This window comes from Anneissia japonica, unplaced genomic scaffold (assembly GCF_011630105.1).
Source record: "Anneissia japonica isolate Jap-2015-1 unplaced genomic scaffold, ASM1163010v1 scaffold1005_len2656397_cov198, whole genome shotgun sequence".
Classification (NCBI taxonomy): Eukaryota; Metazoa; Echinodermata; class Crinoidea; order Comatulida; family Comatulidae; genus Anneissia; species Anneissia japonica.
In genome coordinates, this window is record NW_022683792.1 from 442,592 (window position 1) to 460,034 (window position 17,443).

General features: G+C 31.4%; 1 protein-coding gene across 1 annotated transcript in view; it reads right to left on the reverse strand.

The window, feature by feature from the left end:
* LOC117101478 (reversion-inducing cysteine-rich protein with Kazal motifs-like) overlaps nt 1-17,443 on the reverse strand; it is a 46,443-nt gene that overhangs the window by 14,006 nt on the left and 14,994 nt on the right. Inside the window, exons 5-10 of the mRNA XM_033241451.1 lie at nt 16,860-16,945; nt 7,794-7,841; nt 3,828-3,861; nt 3,216-3,413; nt 1,773-1,937; nt 356-477 (exon numbers count right to left, since the gene is read on the reverse strand). Of these exons, the coding sequence (XP_033097342.1) occupies nt 356-477; nt 1,773-1,937; nt 3,216-3,413; nt 3,828-3,861; nt 7,794-7,841; nt 16,860-16,945 (653 nt within the window). The remainder of the gene's footprint in view (nt 1-355; nt 478-1,772; nt 1,938-3,215; nt 3,414-3,827; nt 3,862-7,793; nt 7,842-16,859; nt 16,946-17,443) is intronic.

Below are 17,443 nucleotides of genomic sequence, written 5' to 3' on the forward strand. Positions count from 1 at the left end.
TTATTACCCCGGTCATTGGATCAAACACATATGGATCACATTGAACACTAAACGAAATTATTAAATTAAATTATATCTCCATAATATTGCAGCTAGTAATCAGTATATGGGCATCCAACAGTTTTTTGTCAGATAATTTTATAATCTGGACCCAGCTTTAACTTCTATACACTAAGTGGCCTGCACAATAATTAATGTCATTATTTATTATGATTTACAGGCTTGTAACTTGGCCTATAGGAACGCCCCCCCCCCTTTCTATGAACCTGGTTACAGACTTGATTTGGTCCTGCTAGTAATCTTAACTTCATAATATGTAAGCTAAACATGTGCAGTAAAATAGTGGGTTAACTACCTTAAGACAGAGATCTACGCAGACTAGGCTAACAGCTTTATGACAGCAAGACAGTTTGGCGCCATCTATGTTGGACTGACTTAGTGTTTCTTCTTCTTCTGAACTCTTTGGTAGCTTGTCAACTGCCAAGACAAACACAGAAAATAAAATGATTAATAATTAAAAATTTACTATTTGAAATACATTTCAACTATTAGACATTGATAATTATTTCAACTTCAACTTCAACTTTATTTTCCAATAAGTATAAGTAATCTAAAATTCAAATAAATACATAAACCAATATAGGAAGGAGCTAGAAAATAGTGTAAACACTAATCAAGTCCAGCCCCTTTAAAAACGTAAAGCAATTGCATAATTCTATATATAGGGCAAAATTATTACTTTTTCAACTTACCAAATATCAAATATACCATTTTAAAGCAAAAGAATAAATAAAATTTATCAAAAAATTCATTTCGAAGAGAGAATATATAGTACATACATGATTACATAAATATACATATAAATAATGGGTAAGTTTACTTAAATAAAAATAACTTTAGTTTTCTCTTAAAAACAGATTTTGATTCATGTCTGATATATTCTGGAATTGCATTCCATAGTCTAGCACCAGAACACCCAACAGAGAATTGTCCCACATTACTTTTATATTTTGGGATAGTCAGATTCCCCTTTGTTTGAGCCCTTGTCTGTGATAATGCTGAACATATGAAAAATATTAAGGAATTGTTAAAGGAAATCTGCGGTTAATGCTGTCATAAACAAATAAAGTAATTGAAATTCATATTATTTATAAATGTTAAGGAGTGCCAATTCTGTAAATAGTGATGATGTGTGTGCTAATCTGTCTGAATGTGTTATAGTGCATACAATTCTTTTTTGAATAAGGTGTATTGGTTTTAAGTGTGTCATATATGTATTTCAATACATGAAGGAGGAATAAAATTCTTTAATTTGTAAAGCAAGCCAGCCTTAGAGCTAATACTTTTATTTACCTTATTATTTGTTTAAACAATTTACAACTACTGTGAATGTCAAACATCCATACAATAAGAAATAATTTCTCTTGGTTTTACTGGAAATACTTCAATTACTCAGACAGACTTATTTTATACTTTAAAAGCAAATTCTCACATATATACAGTACATCAAGATATGTTAAAACAGTTAGAATAGTACAATTTCAAAGTTATATATTTAGAAAGCTATTTAAATCGTATGTTTATAACAATTTCATCAGATTCACCATTAATTTTAAACAAAATATACCAATAAACTTAAATAAAATTGTACAAAAATAGCTATTAAAATCATTTCACATCAAGACAAGAAGCATCATAAAATATACAAGTATAAGTAATTTGCTGAGTATCTTAATTATAAATGAATGAATTTAATTGTGAGATCTACTTACCAGCATCTAAAAGAAAACACTGCCAGATTTCATCTTCAACAAGTGGTTTATCACAATCCTTGATCAAAGCTGCTATAATATTTTCCTCACTAGTCATATTGTTCAGAGCGTGCCGACATGTTTCGCGGCACAGGTTACTTGGTGAACGCTCACAGCAATGAAGGCCTATAGAAAGAAATGAATAATATAAATATGTAAATGTTATATTTAAGAGTGGAGTGAGAGCTTGGTGCTTAAGATGTTTGCCTTCAAATTCCATAAATTCTTGGGTTCACATCCTTTATAAAGTTATTTATTTTTTTATATAAATACATATATTAAGATCTTGATATAGTTTATCTTTATAGTGTAACAATATGTACACACTTTTTATCTGACAATTTTGATACATATTCAGATATACAAGGCAACAACATAAAACTGACATCACACACGTATTCAGACAAATTACTATATTAAAAAATCTGAAGAATTTATGAATAAAGAAAACATGGAGACATAAGTTAACCAAAAGGTGAATAACTACAGTAGAAGATAAATCAAAATGCTAAATAGAAAGGCGAACTCCACAAATCAAAGTCTACCTTTGGCAGCCTTAACAATGACTACTGTATATATATAAATTTTTTAGATAATTAAAAAATACTTGTATTCATATGAATGTTTATAGAACTATATACATGAGTCACAGAATTTGGTAGGCCTACATTTTAATGGGCAGTGGCAAAGACAATACTACTGTATCCTCAAGTATAAGCCCACTTTAGTTATAAGCTCACCTCCTACTTTATGCCCAAAAGTTGGGAAACGATCTGAATGAGTTGCTTTGCTGACATTTACAATTGTTTTCAGGAAACAAAAATCGAAGATTGGCTTTAAATTATGCATGCAGTGTGAAAAAAATTCCATTTGATTGGCCAGCCCAAAAAATATAATACTATCTAAAACATGCTGTCATTTTTTTAAAAGGATTCCTCAGGTATAAGTCCACCTCCCCAACACTGACCCAATTTCATAATCAAGGGATGGAGGCTTATACTAGAGGAACTATAGTAATAAAATTGATATCCACAGCGAACCATGTTGGAGCATTTAGGATGTTTAAACTTTTAAATGCATAGCAATGCTCATGACTAAATAAACATGAAGATCTAGAATGTAGGCCTAATTTTTGTGTTGCTGCTTTAAAAACAGCGATATTCACAGCCACTGAAATCAGTGAGAGTTTTGCCGCCTCTCTTTTAGGTTCCTTTCACACTTGCTCGCCTCATTTGACTTATTGGGTCTTTGCATTACATTTACATTGTAATTGTTGTTTTGTTTGTTGACCTTGTTTTATGAGAGAAAATATGTGAATTGAAATCAAATATATTTTGTAGGTTTTAGCAAACTTTACTTTAACAAAAACACAAACAAAAAACCTGAAAAGTAAGAGAAACATACTCTCTTTTGGATCCCTTTTCGACTGTGTCATTCTGGTGTAGTTGTTAACACATGTACTAATATTTTCATCGACTTCAGCACAGTACATTTTAGCGTCTAAAGCCATTTGTTCAGTTGGAGAGACAGTATCAAACACCGCTGCGCATTTCAGCAAACAAATCGAACCAGAAGAGGCCCTTTGACAGCATGTTTTCTTCCCTATAATCAAAAAAAAAATTAATGTAAAACTACTTTACATTATTAAATAAAACCTACTTACTATAATTTAAAATCCTCATAATGAAATCAATGTTATGAATTAAAAACTTTGGGTGAAAGGATATTATGTTTTTAGCATATTGTAAATTTATATTTTTACACTGTTGTTTAAAACAAGGTTTTATTTTGCAAAAATACTATTCCACAGTAATGTAAAAACATTAATAAATTATATAACAGAAACTAATACAACAGAATACTTTGCTACTGCTCCTATTTGTTTTGTAATAAAAAAAAAAATTAAAAGTAAATGTGATAAGTTTATATAAGGTATGGTAGATTGTGTGTGTGTGTGTAGTGGCATTAAGCAGTACAGAAGTAATTTCTTAACATTAAAATATAAGGCATACTTACAGCTAAGCCTGTTGATGCATTGATACAAGGGTCCCTATTGAAAAGAACAGTCAAATTTTAAAGATTTGATGGACAGAAATAGCAAAATTAATAACCACTCTAGCATCACTGTATATAATAAACAGGAAGAATTATTGTTAAGTACATAAATGAGAAGCATTTTGAACAAGGGAATAAAAAGCAAATATTCAGGTAATAGTCAAAGGAACTTCATGGTAATTTTGATTTATGATGTTTTTTGCATATTTTTAAGTAATACAGTACACCATATTTCTTCATCCTGAAAGTTCAAGGCTGAAATGAGGAAAATTAAGAGACAACTACAAGTTGTTATATTGTTACCTAACAATAGATAAACTAGTGGGACATCCGAAGCTTATAGTCAACAAAGCATTTAGTGTCCATAGAGGTAATAAAAGTGAAAATAGGGGGTGCATTGATAATACAAAAAAGACTCCTTGTTCAATTTATGTCAGTTTTTAGAAATACTACAGAAATAGTACAGATTCAAAGTTTAGCTGTGTGTTTAAAATCTAGTGCATGAACTATAGTTTTATTTGTCCCGACGTGTTTACATGACATATAGAAGCCCCAATGTATGAGATATGAGCACATTCCTGCCAGCAGTTTCAGAGGAGATAGGTGAAGTTACGCGATTAGTTGAATTAATATATAGATTTGGCCTTATACTTGTGCCTAAAAATTTAAAAGTTACTGATATTATTATTCTATTTTTATAATACCTGAAACTTTTATGTTAAAAATTTCATACAATATGAGAAGTACAACCCCATCCATCCAGCCTGGGCTGTGATGGCAAAACAATGAACTTTCACATGACCAGCTAATCAACCTCTCTACTGTGCATTATGGTTTATGGTACATAAACAATTGTTGATGCACACAATTAAATACAGTAAACAGTACTTTCACACCTACTATACTAAGTGTTATCTCATTTTACTTGTCACTGAATCAATTAGGCCTAACTGTTTACAGTTTTGTGATAATAAATTTTGTCAAATCCTAATGGGGATGAGGCACCTAATGTATTCAAGATGCAAGTTGCCATAGTTATGAACAATGACATAGATCTACAACATACTTACAATTAAAATTATAAATTATAATACCCTGATTAGACAGGACAATTGTTATGTGTTTCTTTAAGTAATCTGTAAAAAGTTAATGATAATATATTTGGTTGGTAATCTAAAGGTGCCATAGACAAGAAATATCATACCTCAGCCCCACTATGATGGGACTGAGATAGTTTGGACCTTCCGTCTGTAAAATTTCTCTTCCCAACACTGATTTCCCACTTGGTGTACTGCTTTACATTCTTTGACAAGGCACTTTATCTACATTATCTTTATAAAAGTGTAGCCTACTGGGCACTAGTTAGCTTTGAATGCCAATCCATCGATTACTAGCTATACAACATTAATGAAAATTTTCCTTCAGGAAACTGAGTATTTGTGAGTTGTCATGACAAAATGGATTGTTCCTGAGTAGGCCTACATCTAGAGTAAACTAATTTTCAAATTCAGAAGTCTGAAAATATATTTAGAGAAAACTGCAACTAAAGATTACAACTAATAAATTTTGTATCGGTTTTTAAAAAAACACTTTTAAAATGTAAATCAACTCTGAACATTTGTTCTTGAAATATACACAGTAAACTTATTAGAAAGATTGAAACCTAATATTTGTCAAAACATCACTTCAGATATATTTTCTTGAATACAGTACCTCAAATTGACCTGGCATACAAAACTCATTTTGTCATGACCCTCTGTCAAGGGTTGTGGTAACATGCACTATATACATGTATAAAATACCCACATTATTATTAATATTATTATTTTACTCATTAAAGATATTTTAATTCTGTCATTTTTAGTTATTATTTGCAGAAATGAAATCAGAATTTTAAATGACAGTTAACGAGAACTTAAGAGTTTGAACCCAGATTTGACCTTGGCCTTCCAAGTACTGCACCTAAAACAATATGATATTATTGTTTTTAATATGCCTCGATTTGCTGAAAAACATGCCGTATGCCAGCACCCGTCCATGTGAACACAGAATATAATAAGAACCTTGTGTTAAAAGCAACAGAATGTTGTAAACCCATGCAAGTATTTAATTGTTTTCATTCTCGTACACACATTTCATTTTGAATTGAATTTAAATCTATTTGGCACTCCAACTCACAAAACTTTACAGAAAATGTTGCACAAAGCAAAAAGAAAACCATTCGCCTCACTTATCCAGCTTGGGTATTGTTTTTATTTGATTCTAAAAAGCTTCTAATAATTATATAAATACATATATATATCATATATTAGTCAAAAGACTGAACAGTTTACAATTGGCCATTTGCATTCATTATATGACAAGCTCTTTCAAATGTAACATTCGTTAAAAAACTTAACCAAGGTTTAAGAAATTCCTGCCGAATGGTGCATAGGGAAGTCTCTTAGGTGGGGATTGGAGAGTTGGGATTTACGGTAATATTTGCTCCGTGGAAAAAAACCTTTTGAATTTTAGTATAACTGAACAAATACCCTAAGCATCTTCACCTCCAAGACACAAGCCCTACAATATTACCTGGACCCAAGCCTTAGTCAACACAGTTTGGTATGCTTGCAGCCTACTAGTCAATGTACAGTATCATACCTTTTCTAAACCATGGAGGAAACTAATTCCTCCATTGATAAACATAGCTCCATGGTCTTACTCATGCAGGGAGATCCAGAAATTTTTTAATGTGGGGTGGGGGGGCACAACATATTGAAAATAGATCAGTGAGTAGCACTAATTTCAATACGTAGGCCTATGCATTGCATTGTAATTTAAAAATTTAGTGGCAAAATGGGAGGGGGACACGTGACTCCTGTGACCCCCTACTTGATCCGCCCCTGTACTGATGCTATATAAACATTTATCTTGCCATATACTATCATATGTGGCAGACAAACAAGGCCTAAGATTAACCAAAGTAAAAATATCATAGTTTGGCAAAGCATGGAGGTATTGAGAAGGAGATCACTCAAAAAAGCTCCGTGTACATAGCGCTATGCAAATAAGCCAAGAAAAAAGCTTCCACAGCGCGTGAAGGACGTTTGTGCGATGCTTTTGAAGTCTAACGTGTTCCCCGCCACCAAATGCTCAGCAGGCTTAGTTTACCAAAAAATCAAACAAGGCGAAATGGAGAACACCTTCTTTTCTCATTGTGCCCAACTTACAGTCAATCACTATGGCTGCGCAATCGTTTTCACCTTGAAGCTAATACATTTATCTTTCATGAAATACCAAAACATATTAATATTTCTACAAAGAGTTTCTATTTAATGAAACATTTATACGAGATTTAAAAGTATGGTATATTTCAACTTGAATTTCCATAAATTGGATAAAACTCGATAATTCTAATTTTAACAGATATTAATTAAGTAATGATTGAGGATTATAATAAACTAATTAATTTTAGAGTGAACAAGTGTGGACTATTATAAAATTTAATCCAAAATCAGAGTAATTTTCAGTTTTACGCTGCTTTAATGAATAATTTTAATGAAGTAATTGCAACATATTTTGCGAAATCTGTTCATAAAATATACACGTAATAACATAATAAAAGTCCGAAAAAATCCTATCAGGTGAATATTGTTAATTTCAAAGATATATGAGTTAAAATCAAACGGTTTAGCGCACAACTGCTGTGTCGTTGCCAAGTTGTTCCTAACAAAAAAAAATGTTGATAATAAGGTAATACACCTGCATGCGATCCAAAAGCGGGGAACACATTGGTTAGTTGCCGAGTGATCTTCTCAATAATACCTACATGGGCAAAGGATGACCAAGGTTGAAACTGCTGACTCATCCAGATCCAAACACATTACTCTATTTGTATAGGATTTGTCAACAACAGTATTGTTAGATGATAATTACATAACTTACCTCATCTTCATGATTACAAAATGATGATAAGTCCCCCTGAACATCTGCCTGAAAGATAAAACAATCTTTATAATAATTTCAGTAGCACTAGTAAGGAATAGGTTACTGGGTTTCAAGAGATGACCTCTATGTTCAAGTAATTCAAAATGAGTGATACGGCCTTCAGCATCCATGTGACAACTCAAACAATTTACAGCCCAGTCAAATGTTTCATTGCCACTAAAACTTTTATCGTAATTTCCGTAAAAATTTTATCCTCTAAATATTTGAAGAAAACTTCATAACAATGTCCTTGTTAGGAGATGTTATCCTAAATACAATTAGCAATGTGTCGCACCACGGTATTGGAGACGTGATAGCTTGAACATTTTGTGTATAATGTTTGTTTTTGAACTGCAGTGAAATGCATGCGTTGTGACAGATTAATAAAGCCAAAGAGAAAAAAAATGGAATACTATAAGCGATTGAGAACCAAACCTAAACTTAATATATTTTATCATCGCCTTCACACTATATATATAGGCTAAAATGGCTAATATTGTAAAAATGAATCAATCATTTAAGATCCCTGGAACAAGTATTGTAATGAGTTACCCCAAATTTTGCAAGAGGCAGGAACAATAAATTTTTTTTTTTAATGTATAAAAAAGAATACTTTTAAACGTTTCATTCAATTTTTAAACATTGACTTACTAGTACTTACAGCAATTACCAATTTTATTACTACCTGCATGGAAAAGTGATCAAATTCTTAACTTGTTTTTATATTTCTATCGATTTTTTTAATACATTTTTAAAATTTTAATCTAATTTCAAAACACACTTTTAGACATTTTTTAAATGAATTACTTTCCATGTTGGTATTTTAGTGTAAATATTAGGTATTGTTTTCATTATCTTGTTTTAATAATTTATTAATAATATCTAATTGGTATTTTTTTAAATTATTATTATTATTTTATTTAGGCACACAACACATGCACCAACGATTGTATTGAATATTATCACTATCCTACTTTGTAGGTGACAATCCCTTTTACAAGACAATCATGTTCACATGTGATGCTTTACACAAACTAAATCTGAATATGAGGTTTAGGGAATGGAGTTGTCTGGTTGTGAGACAAAATCCTGCAACACTGACAGGAATTGAACCCATGACCCTAGGATTGGAAGGCAAGCATCTTAACCACTAAGCTATTCAACTCTACTCTGATGGTTTTAATCAGGACCATATGGTAGATCAATTTTAGTATGCATTGTTAATTTTACTATTGTACATTTACTTTCATTGAATATGTATCCTGAATAAATATATGGTGAATAATAACAATTAATAATAATAATAATAATAATAATAATAATAATAATAATAATGACAATAACAATAATAATAATAATAATAATAATAATAATAATAATAATAATAATTTAATAACAATAACAATAATAATAATAATAATAATATTAATAACAATAACAATAATAACAATAATAATAATAATAATAATAATAATACTTTTTTATGACTATAGAATAGAGATATGCACTATTTATAAAATCATAGTATAGATGTGACGAGAGTACTATTAGGTACTATAGGTAAATTTTCCAGATGTGATAACAAGCTAACCATTGATCAATGTGAATGCCATTTGTGGTTTCATCTCTGAAAAGCATTTTATTATTATTATTATTATTATTATTATTATTATTATTATTATTATTATTATTATTATGCATTTATATTACAGTAGTAAATTTATAATTTTTTGAATTAACACAGAGTAATTTACAAACAATGAGTTATTTTTCTTCATAATATTTGACTAATCAATCTATCCAATCATTCATTTACCATAATAGAAAACAGATTACTAATTGTTATTGATCTCAACACACCTGGCCAATCGAGGTATACACTATTATTATAAAGACGGACGTCTAAATAATAAGAAATTATTGACATACAAAGAGACAAGCTTTCATCCAGTCAACTAGATTGAATCTGTCATTCATTACAATTAGATCCTTAATTAAAGGTCGTAAGGTTAAAAGCATATAAGTATACATAGGATGTACGATCCCACAGACATGTTCTATGGCAACCATCTGGATTGAACTTCATAATAGAGACTACAATCTTCGCCTTGGCAACTGTCATGCTCAACCTAAACATACTCATCAAAGACTTCAGTTAAAAGACTAAATAAATAGACTCTCTTGAAGCTCGGACCACTAAAAGCATGAAGAGATTTTCCCAGACAGATGATATCAAATGCTTGGACGAGTAATGATTGGGGTCAGATTTATGGGTCAGTAAACATCTTGTGATGACATTCATTGTGTTATCAGAGGCGAAAACCTGGAATGGAAAATCTACCAAAAAAAAAAAAAAAATTAATAAGAACTACTCAATATGCAATAAATATTAAGCCTAATCACCTTTTAGTGGAGAAGATTTGATTCAGCGCCCAGTGTGTAGATGATGCAGGAAAGAAAATAAAATGAGACAGGGATGAGATGGGAAAGAGAAAAGTGGCGATATGACAAGAAGAAGATGAGTTGAAAAGATAGAAAACATGCCCTGGGACAAAAATGGTGAGGAAATTAATGCAGTATGGTTGCATATCCTTTGATTGATAAATGATTATATTTGATTTCAAAGTGACATTCAAAAGCTTAGAACAGAAGGAGACAGTCCTGCTAAATACGATCATGATTTTGAACATGATTATATTAAAATTTTTACAATATCACAAAGTTTTGTAATGTTATTAATAAAAATATTTAAGAATAAAAACGTCACGATCACAGATCCTATCTTGGTATTATGTACTCATAAACACAGATCATATGTTTATAGGTTCTGTGTCATAACAAACCTCTATACATCTGTAAATGTATTTCAGCAAACGAGAGCAGAAGTTGGATACAAATGTTTAACTTATATTTAATCTAAAGAATACACTTTATGAATGATTACTTAGGTCTCAATCACCATTAAAAGGTTCTGAAAATAGAACCAGATGTAACCTAAGGAGAGAGGGATAGACAAATCAAACATACTTTAGTCGGAAGCCCACATTGAATAAATATGAATCAAATGTAAGTGCTTAAAATAATGGACATTATGAACAGAAATGCTAGCTCATCAATCACGAGAACCAGCATTTCATCAGAAAGAAAACTGAAATTAACGAGGCTTTTCTTCCTATAAAACCTTTTACATAAACACATCAAACATGAAATCAATTTAATCTAAAGTATTTCTGATGATTTCCATCCATAATTTTCTTTCCGACTAAGCAATCACAAGAAAGTCACCACCTTGGTTAAATTATTATTGTTGTTGGTATTTGTCAAATACTTCATAAAATCATGTTCTCCATTCTGGTTCATTAGACACTTACAGAAACTGTTATATGGAGTCGATCAACCAGTTTTGATCGCCTGGTCTGATTGTTTCTCTGAACAGCCAACTATTTTCTACAGGTCACCGCATCTGTCCATCATTTCAGCGGCATCTCATTCATCCTTAATTTGAACTTCAATTGAGGCAAGCAAAGTAGAGTGTAAAGGGAAAAAGAAAGCACGCTTTGTTTATTTTCTGTCTATACACAGAACATTTTAGTTTAGAATTGTTGAAGGTATGGTTTTCATCGAAATGCATGTGGTGTTTGTGTCTTTACTATTCAAACTATCTTCCATTCTCCCAATTCAAATATACTCTTGGTAAGAGCAAATAAGGTTCAATCCCCATCTACAGAAGACTAAGAGCTTGGATCATTACACAATCAGCGTATTACTGGCTGTACCAGGAACTGCCCAACCAGAGCTAACTTGTCTAACAGAGGGTTTGGCCATTTTTGATGAAGACCAGCAGGCTCTAGGGGGTGAAGCCTTGATACCCGGCAACTAATAAAAATTGGTAATTTTCAGCCAATGATATATGCCGTTCTGAGACCTTTTTTTAGCATTTCATTTCATTTGCACCATGTATTTTGCCCAAAAATTGTATTTTTAAAAAGCAATTCCTTTGGTGCGACAAGGTAAAAATACTGCAGTACACCATGGAGGTATCATAGTGAAAGTTTGATGAAGGGACTATTTTTTTGTCCATACAGTAGAACATTTAATTTCTTTATCTTACATATTTTTTTCCAAACCTAATGGACCAAACTGACTTTCAGAAGTGCTTCTTCCCTCCAGACCAAAAAGTGCATAACCTTATATTTTTAATAAAAGCTTTTCTGCCTGAGCCACTACTCAATTCCTTATCTATATTTAGATCTAGTAAAACGTATTATCGAATAGAATTAATGAAAGGTTTCTCAGCAGATTCTACAAATATTTAATTTAATCTAACCGCACCATTATGATCTGTTTTCTTAGCCATTCTCTTGTCACATCTTATTATTGGCATCATAAGCAGTTTGAAATCCTTTGCAGTAACACCACTGTCACTGCCACCTTATCAAATAATTGTTTTATAATACCTAATTATTGGAGACAGACAGAGAAACAATAGATTTATTTTCCTTATTATATTATTAACAAGACCTACCATATATAGAAAATTTGATATAGATGAACCAATCTCTTACTGTATTTTGATTTGTGACAAAGTCTTCTCGCATCTTCTTCGTATCTTGAATTTACCGCATGTAGGCATCAGTGGCAGATCCAGAACTAATAATATAAGGGGTCAAAGGAAGGCTTTTTGTGGGGCTCAGGTATAACATTTTATGGCTATGGAGCTTCTAGATGGCCAAAAATGTACTTAATTTTAATGTAATTTTCTGTTTTTCCCATTTTTTTCGAAAAATTATTGGGGAGGGCAATAAAAGCACTTGCATTTGATGCTTGTGAATAGAACATTTTGATGCTTGTGAATAGAACATTTTTGTTGTGGTGTGAACAGAGTACGCCTTACCATACACTATGCTTAATTAAATTATTTTATTGCGAGAGCCATCTTGGGTAAATATCAGCAGAAAAAATAGCATACGTCAACACAAGAAAAAAATACATACAACTGATAAAGAAAAGTAGGCCTATCTCATTAAATCACGCTTATTATATTACTTTTTTGAGCTATGAATATCCTGTTCTTTCTATTTTAAAGCTAATCTAACACCTTCAACCTATTTATGGGTATATTTCCTAATCTAGGATAAACATTATCACAATTCAGTGTGATTTATTCCATTGAAAACAACAAATGAGACACCAAAGTAATATCTCATTCTGGTATGGTAATCAGGTATCCTTCACACAGGCAGGTGTCAGCCTGATACTAATTTATGCTTCTTTGATCTCATTATCCATCTTAAGGTGTAGTATCAGTTGAAAGTGTTTGTGGTAATCACCCAATTTGTCCATCAATAGTCTGGTTAAGTCACTTGATGCTAGGCTTATAGTAGATCTTGCAAATGGCTTAATTGTCTGGACATTTTTATATACCATAGAGTGGTGATATATAGCTTATCTGTGGTAAATAGAATTACATGTAATACACTGTACTTTACTGGATATGCTATACTAGTGTACCACTGTAACTTTTCTTGGGAGATTTATGATTTGATGAATAGTTTTAAAAAAAAAACCCGAATTTAAGTAATGTATCAAGTTGGTTCATGCAGAATGTAGAAGTGCAGAATGCAGAAGTTGTGGCGAAAGACAAAAAAAAAGTGGAAGAAGATGATTCTTGAAGCCTCAATGTCCAATGAGAGGACAGGAGAGCGTTAAGTTAATAAGTTGGTTCATAGTGAAATACCAGTATGTATGCTATAAATAGAGAAACTGAACTTTGAATCAAGTTAGTAATGTTTAATGTAGAGTACATATTATGCTCTTGTCCAAAAAAGTCATTTACTCAACTTTTTTTTTTTTTTTTTTGGTTTATTAAAACTGTTTTAACCACGTTTCAGCTCCATTAAATTTGTTTAATTAGTTTGGAACAATATTGGGATTTTACTACTATAGCAGACTCGATGAGTTATTAGCAGGCCTAAAATAGGCCTACACGGTGTAGGCTACTTGCTGTTGATGAAATGATGCCTGAAAGGAACTTATGGCCTGTAAACATCCAGGTTTATAAAAGGCCTACAATTCAGTCAGTTATTATGAGAATTCGCATGGGTAATTCTATTCTATTGATCTCTATTTGATTGACAGAACTTTTTTCTGAGTCATCACTCTTAACTGATGGACAGATTTTAACCTAGTTTTTTATATAGGTCTAATGATTTTAGGCCTAATGGTGCATTCCACAAGTGAAGCTAGTTGTGTGCAAACAAGCGAATGACATTGCATGTCCCATGGAGAGGTTTCTGTAACACCTGTGTTATTCCACTCTCAAAGTATGGCCCTGCCTCCCTAGAGAACCAGTTCACATGGCAACTGCAAATAGCATTATGACATGATTGAGGATCGCTCATGGGAAATGAAAAATGGTTTAGTGAGAAATTCTACTGCAAACCAGTGCATTGTAGATCAAATTTCTAGTGTACAATAACATCTGAAATTTTGTATGATAACTTATTAAAAGATATATTGCTTTCAAAAATATAAATTTTGTATAAAAAAAACGAATTACTAAAAACTGGGGGAAAAAGGGCGTAACCGCCAAATTTTACACCTTTTACCCCAGTTTTTAAATATTCAAAAATCTGTATCTCATTCACCGTTCCCCCAGTTCTTCGTCAAACTACTTTCTTCTGTCTTAGAAAAATCAGATCTACAACATATCAAACATTTTTTTTCCTCCGGAGTCTGACTTTAATAATTTGTAATGTAATGAGCACTGCACTATAAGCGCCTCTCTTGAAAAGTGGTACACTAAAGGTTTATGGAACATGTCAGCCTATTATATTTTACATCAGTATTCGCTTTTATTTTTGTTTCGTCTCTTGGCGATATCTTGGAGGTATGTACTAGAAACACAAGCTAAATCGAATGAGGAAGGTTCCAATATTGCTCAATGTGCCAATACCAATTAGAGTAGGTGTGGAATGTTCACTTGGAATATTGCATAGGCATCCTCTTATATATCTCTGGAGATAGACACTCAATACATGATTGTTTACACAGTCCTCATCCCCACCTGGTCTGTAGTTCAACATCAAAAACCTTCCCATGTTATTAGAAAAAACAGGCACAGTCAAAGTTGAAGGCTTTCATGAATTATTCATAATCTAAAATTTTTCTATGAATTGTGCAAAATGTCATCTTTGACATGTTTCATCTCACCTATAAGGTATATAATTTTTTATTTTTAGGGCAGTTACCTTCAATTTATTATTCTTTGGTTACGCTAACATAATGCTAAACATATTTCAGAAGTTGGTGGCATAGGAAAGTTAAAAAAATGTCTGCTTTTGAGAAAATAGGTTACACTTTAAAAATAAAACAAATAAAAATGTGGATAAAACCAGAAGTTAAAAAATATCGTAATACAGTTGTTTAAAATTGGCAGTTAACAATTTGATATTAAAATATTAAAAAGATGCATAAAATATAACATACAACACAATATACCAAAAAACAAAAATTAAAAAATACTGTTTACTCACATTTTGTTTAGTAGACTGTCTAATTTTCAAATTATTGGTTTCTTTATTCAATCATTATTTTAAGGCTTGTGTCTTATTATTGTGCAACCAGAGTGCTGCCTGTTGAATGCCCTATTGTTTCATTATAATATTTGTTTCCTATGTAAACTTTACTCACTGTTAAAATGCTGGAGTAAATTTAAAGACCACAACTCTCTGGAGTCTATTATTGGTCTATTTTATAAAATACCATTACAAGACTACAGATTCTTTGTATTGAAGTCTATGAATACAATAAACCTGTGCTGGTAGTTTCCTTACATCTTGGGTTCACCTCAGTTCATTCTACGGAATTCATTGAGAAGGCAATAAAGAAACAGGTAAAGAACAAAAAGAACCACCTTAACTTACGATATCCTGTAGGACACAAAACAAAGAAAAATAATACAAAAAACTTTTTAATGATAAAATCTGGTATAAACCTAAAAAATTTAATTAAAACATTGAATTGTCCATTTAAAATATCAAATAGATTATCAACATCTGACACAAATTGAAATACTATAAATTAGTACTGTATAATATGTTGCTTTGAAGAACTTGTACTACAAAAATAAAAAATATAACAGCTAATTCAAGAATTGATGCAGATATTATAATATATTAACAGTAGGCCTATACTGGTTTTAAGATATTGAATATTGTTTTGGGGATACTTTTTTCTGAAGCCATTTAAAAATGTATCAGCAATTGTGACTAGTTGCAAGAATAATTCTTGTAATTGTTCTTTAAATACTGGTTGGAAAATGTTCCTCACTTTTTCAAAATTAAAATGTGGCCCTCCACTTACAGAACGGAAAACAATCAGTTAATACCAAAATGTATTTTAAAAAGTTGCTTTCCATTTATGAAATAACAAAAACATAAACAATAATATTAAACATAGTTTGAAATTATATGAAGGGAGAAATTCTGTAATCTCAAACACATAAATGAAAATGATATGCCAAAGGGGACAGAGATGACAACCGGAAACAACTAGCCAATCGCTGAAGGACAGATATGAAGTCTAAGAATGTATGCAATTATATGTGGAATTAGAACATACGGCCTACAATTTGATTTGGAAGTTTGACAATGATTAAAACATAAAATACTAAATGCTGAGATGGATAACTATATTAAAACCAGCAAGTAAAGAAGGTTTTGTGCAATGACGTGGTAGCCATAATCAAGGGCAGAATGCAGACAGGCCTACATATTGCGATAGATGTGATTATAAACCAAGCAATTAGCCTCTGGTTACCAAATCTAGTCTCCCATGGAAGTGTCTACGCTGTGGGACAGGACAAGAATCTCAATCAAAGTTCAATAGTTTACTGCGCTGATGTTTCCTATCAAATCATGGCTAATCATAGAGAAAGAAATTAAATTATGTTCTGTCTCTATTCCAAAAATAATAATTGTGTTATATAAGTACGAATCAAACATCTTTATTAGTAAACCTTACCTGCATACAAGCAGTGTGACAACGACTTGATTGGGCATTGATGCAACAGACTTTACCAAACCAACCAACGTCTTCCTGCCAGATATCTATAAAATACAATAAAAGACATACATAAAATTCTCATATTTAAAAAAATATATTTAAAATATAACATATACCATAATACAAAGTTCCTCATCTCATATTTGTAAACACTTAATCTGCCCTTTTTTCTAAATTACAAATAAATTAATTTAAAAAATATTTTAAAGAGAACATATTAGAAAAATCAATATTATATCATAATGCATGATACTGTATTTTTTTTTTTTTTTTCAAATCATTTAGGCCCTTCATATGAGTGGATAGTGGCATATAGTGTATTGATTTTCAAGTGTATTATATTTTTATCTATGACATGATGTTCAAAAGCAAAGCATACAATGCTGAGAAGTGCATTACCCAGGATAAAACCATTTCACTCTCAAATTACATCGCCCACAGCACTAAGATTTGATTTGCTTTGTAGGTACCACGGGCCATAACACATTCACACAATGGTGACAGATGAAGCGACGGTCATTACAGTTTGCTCCCATAAACTG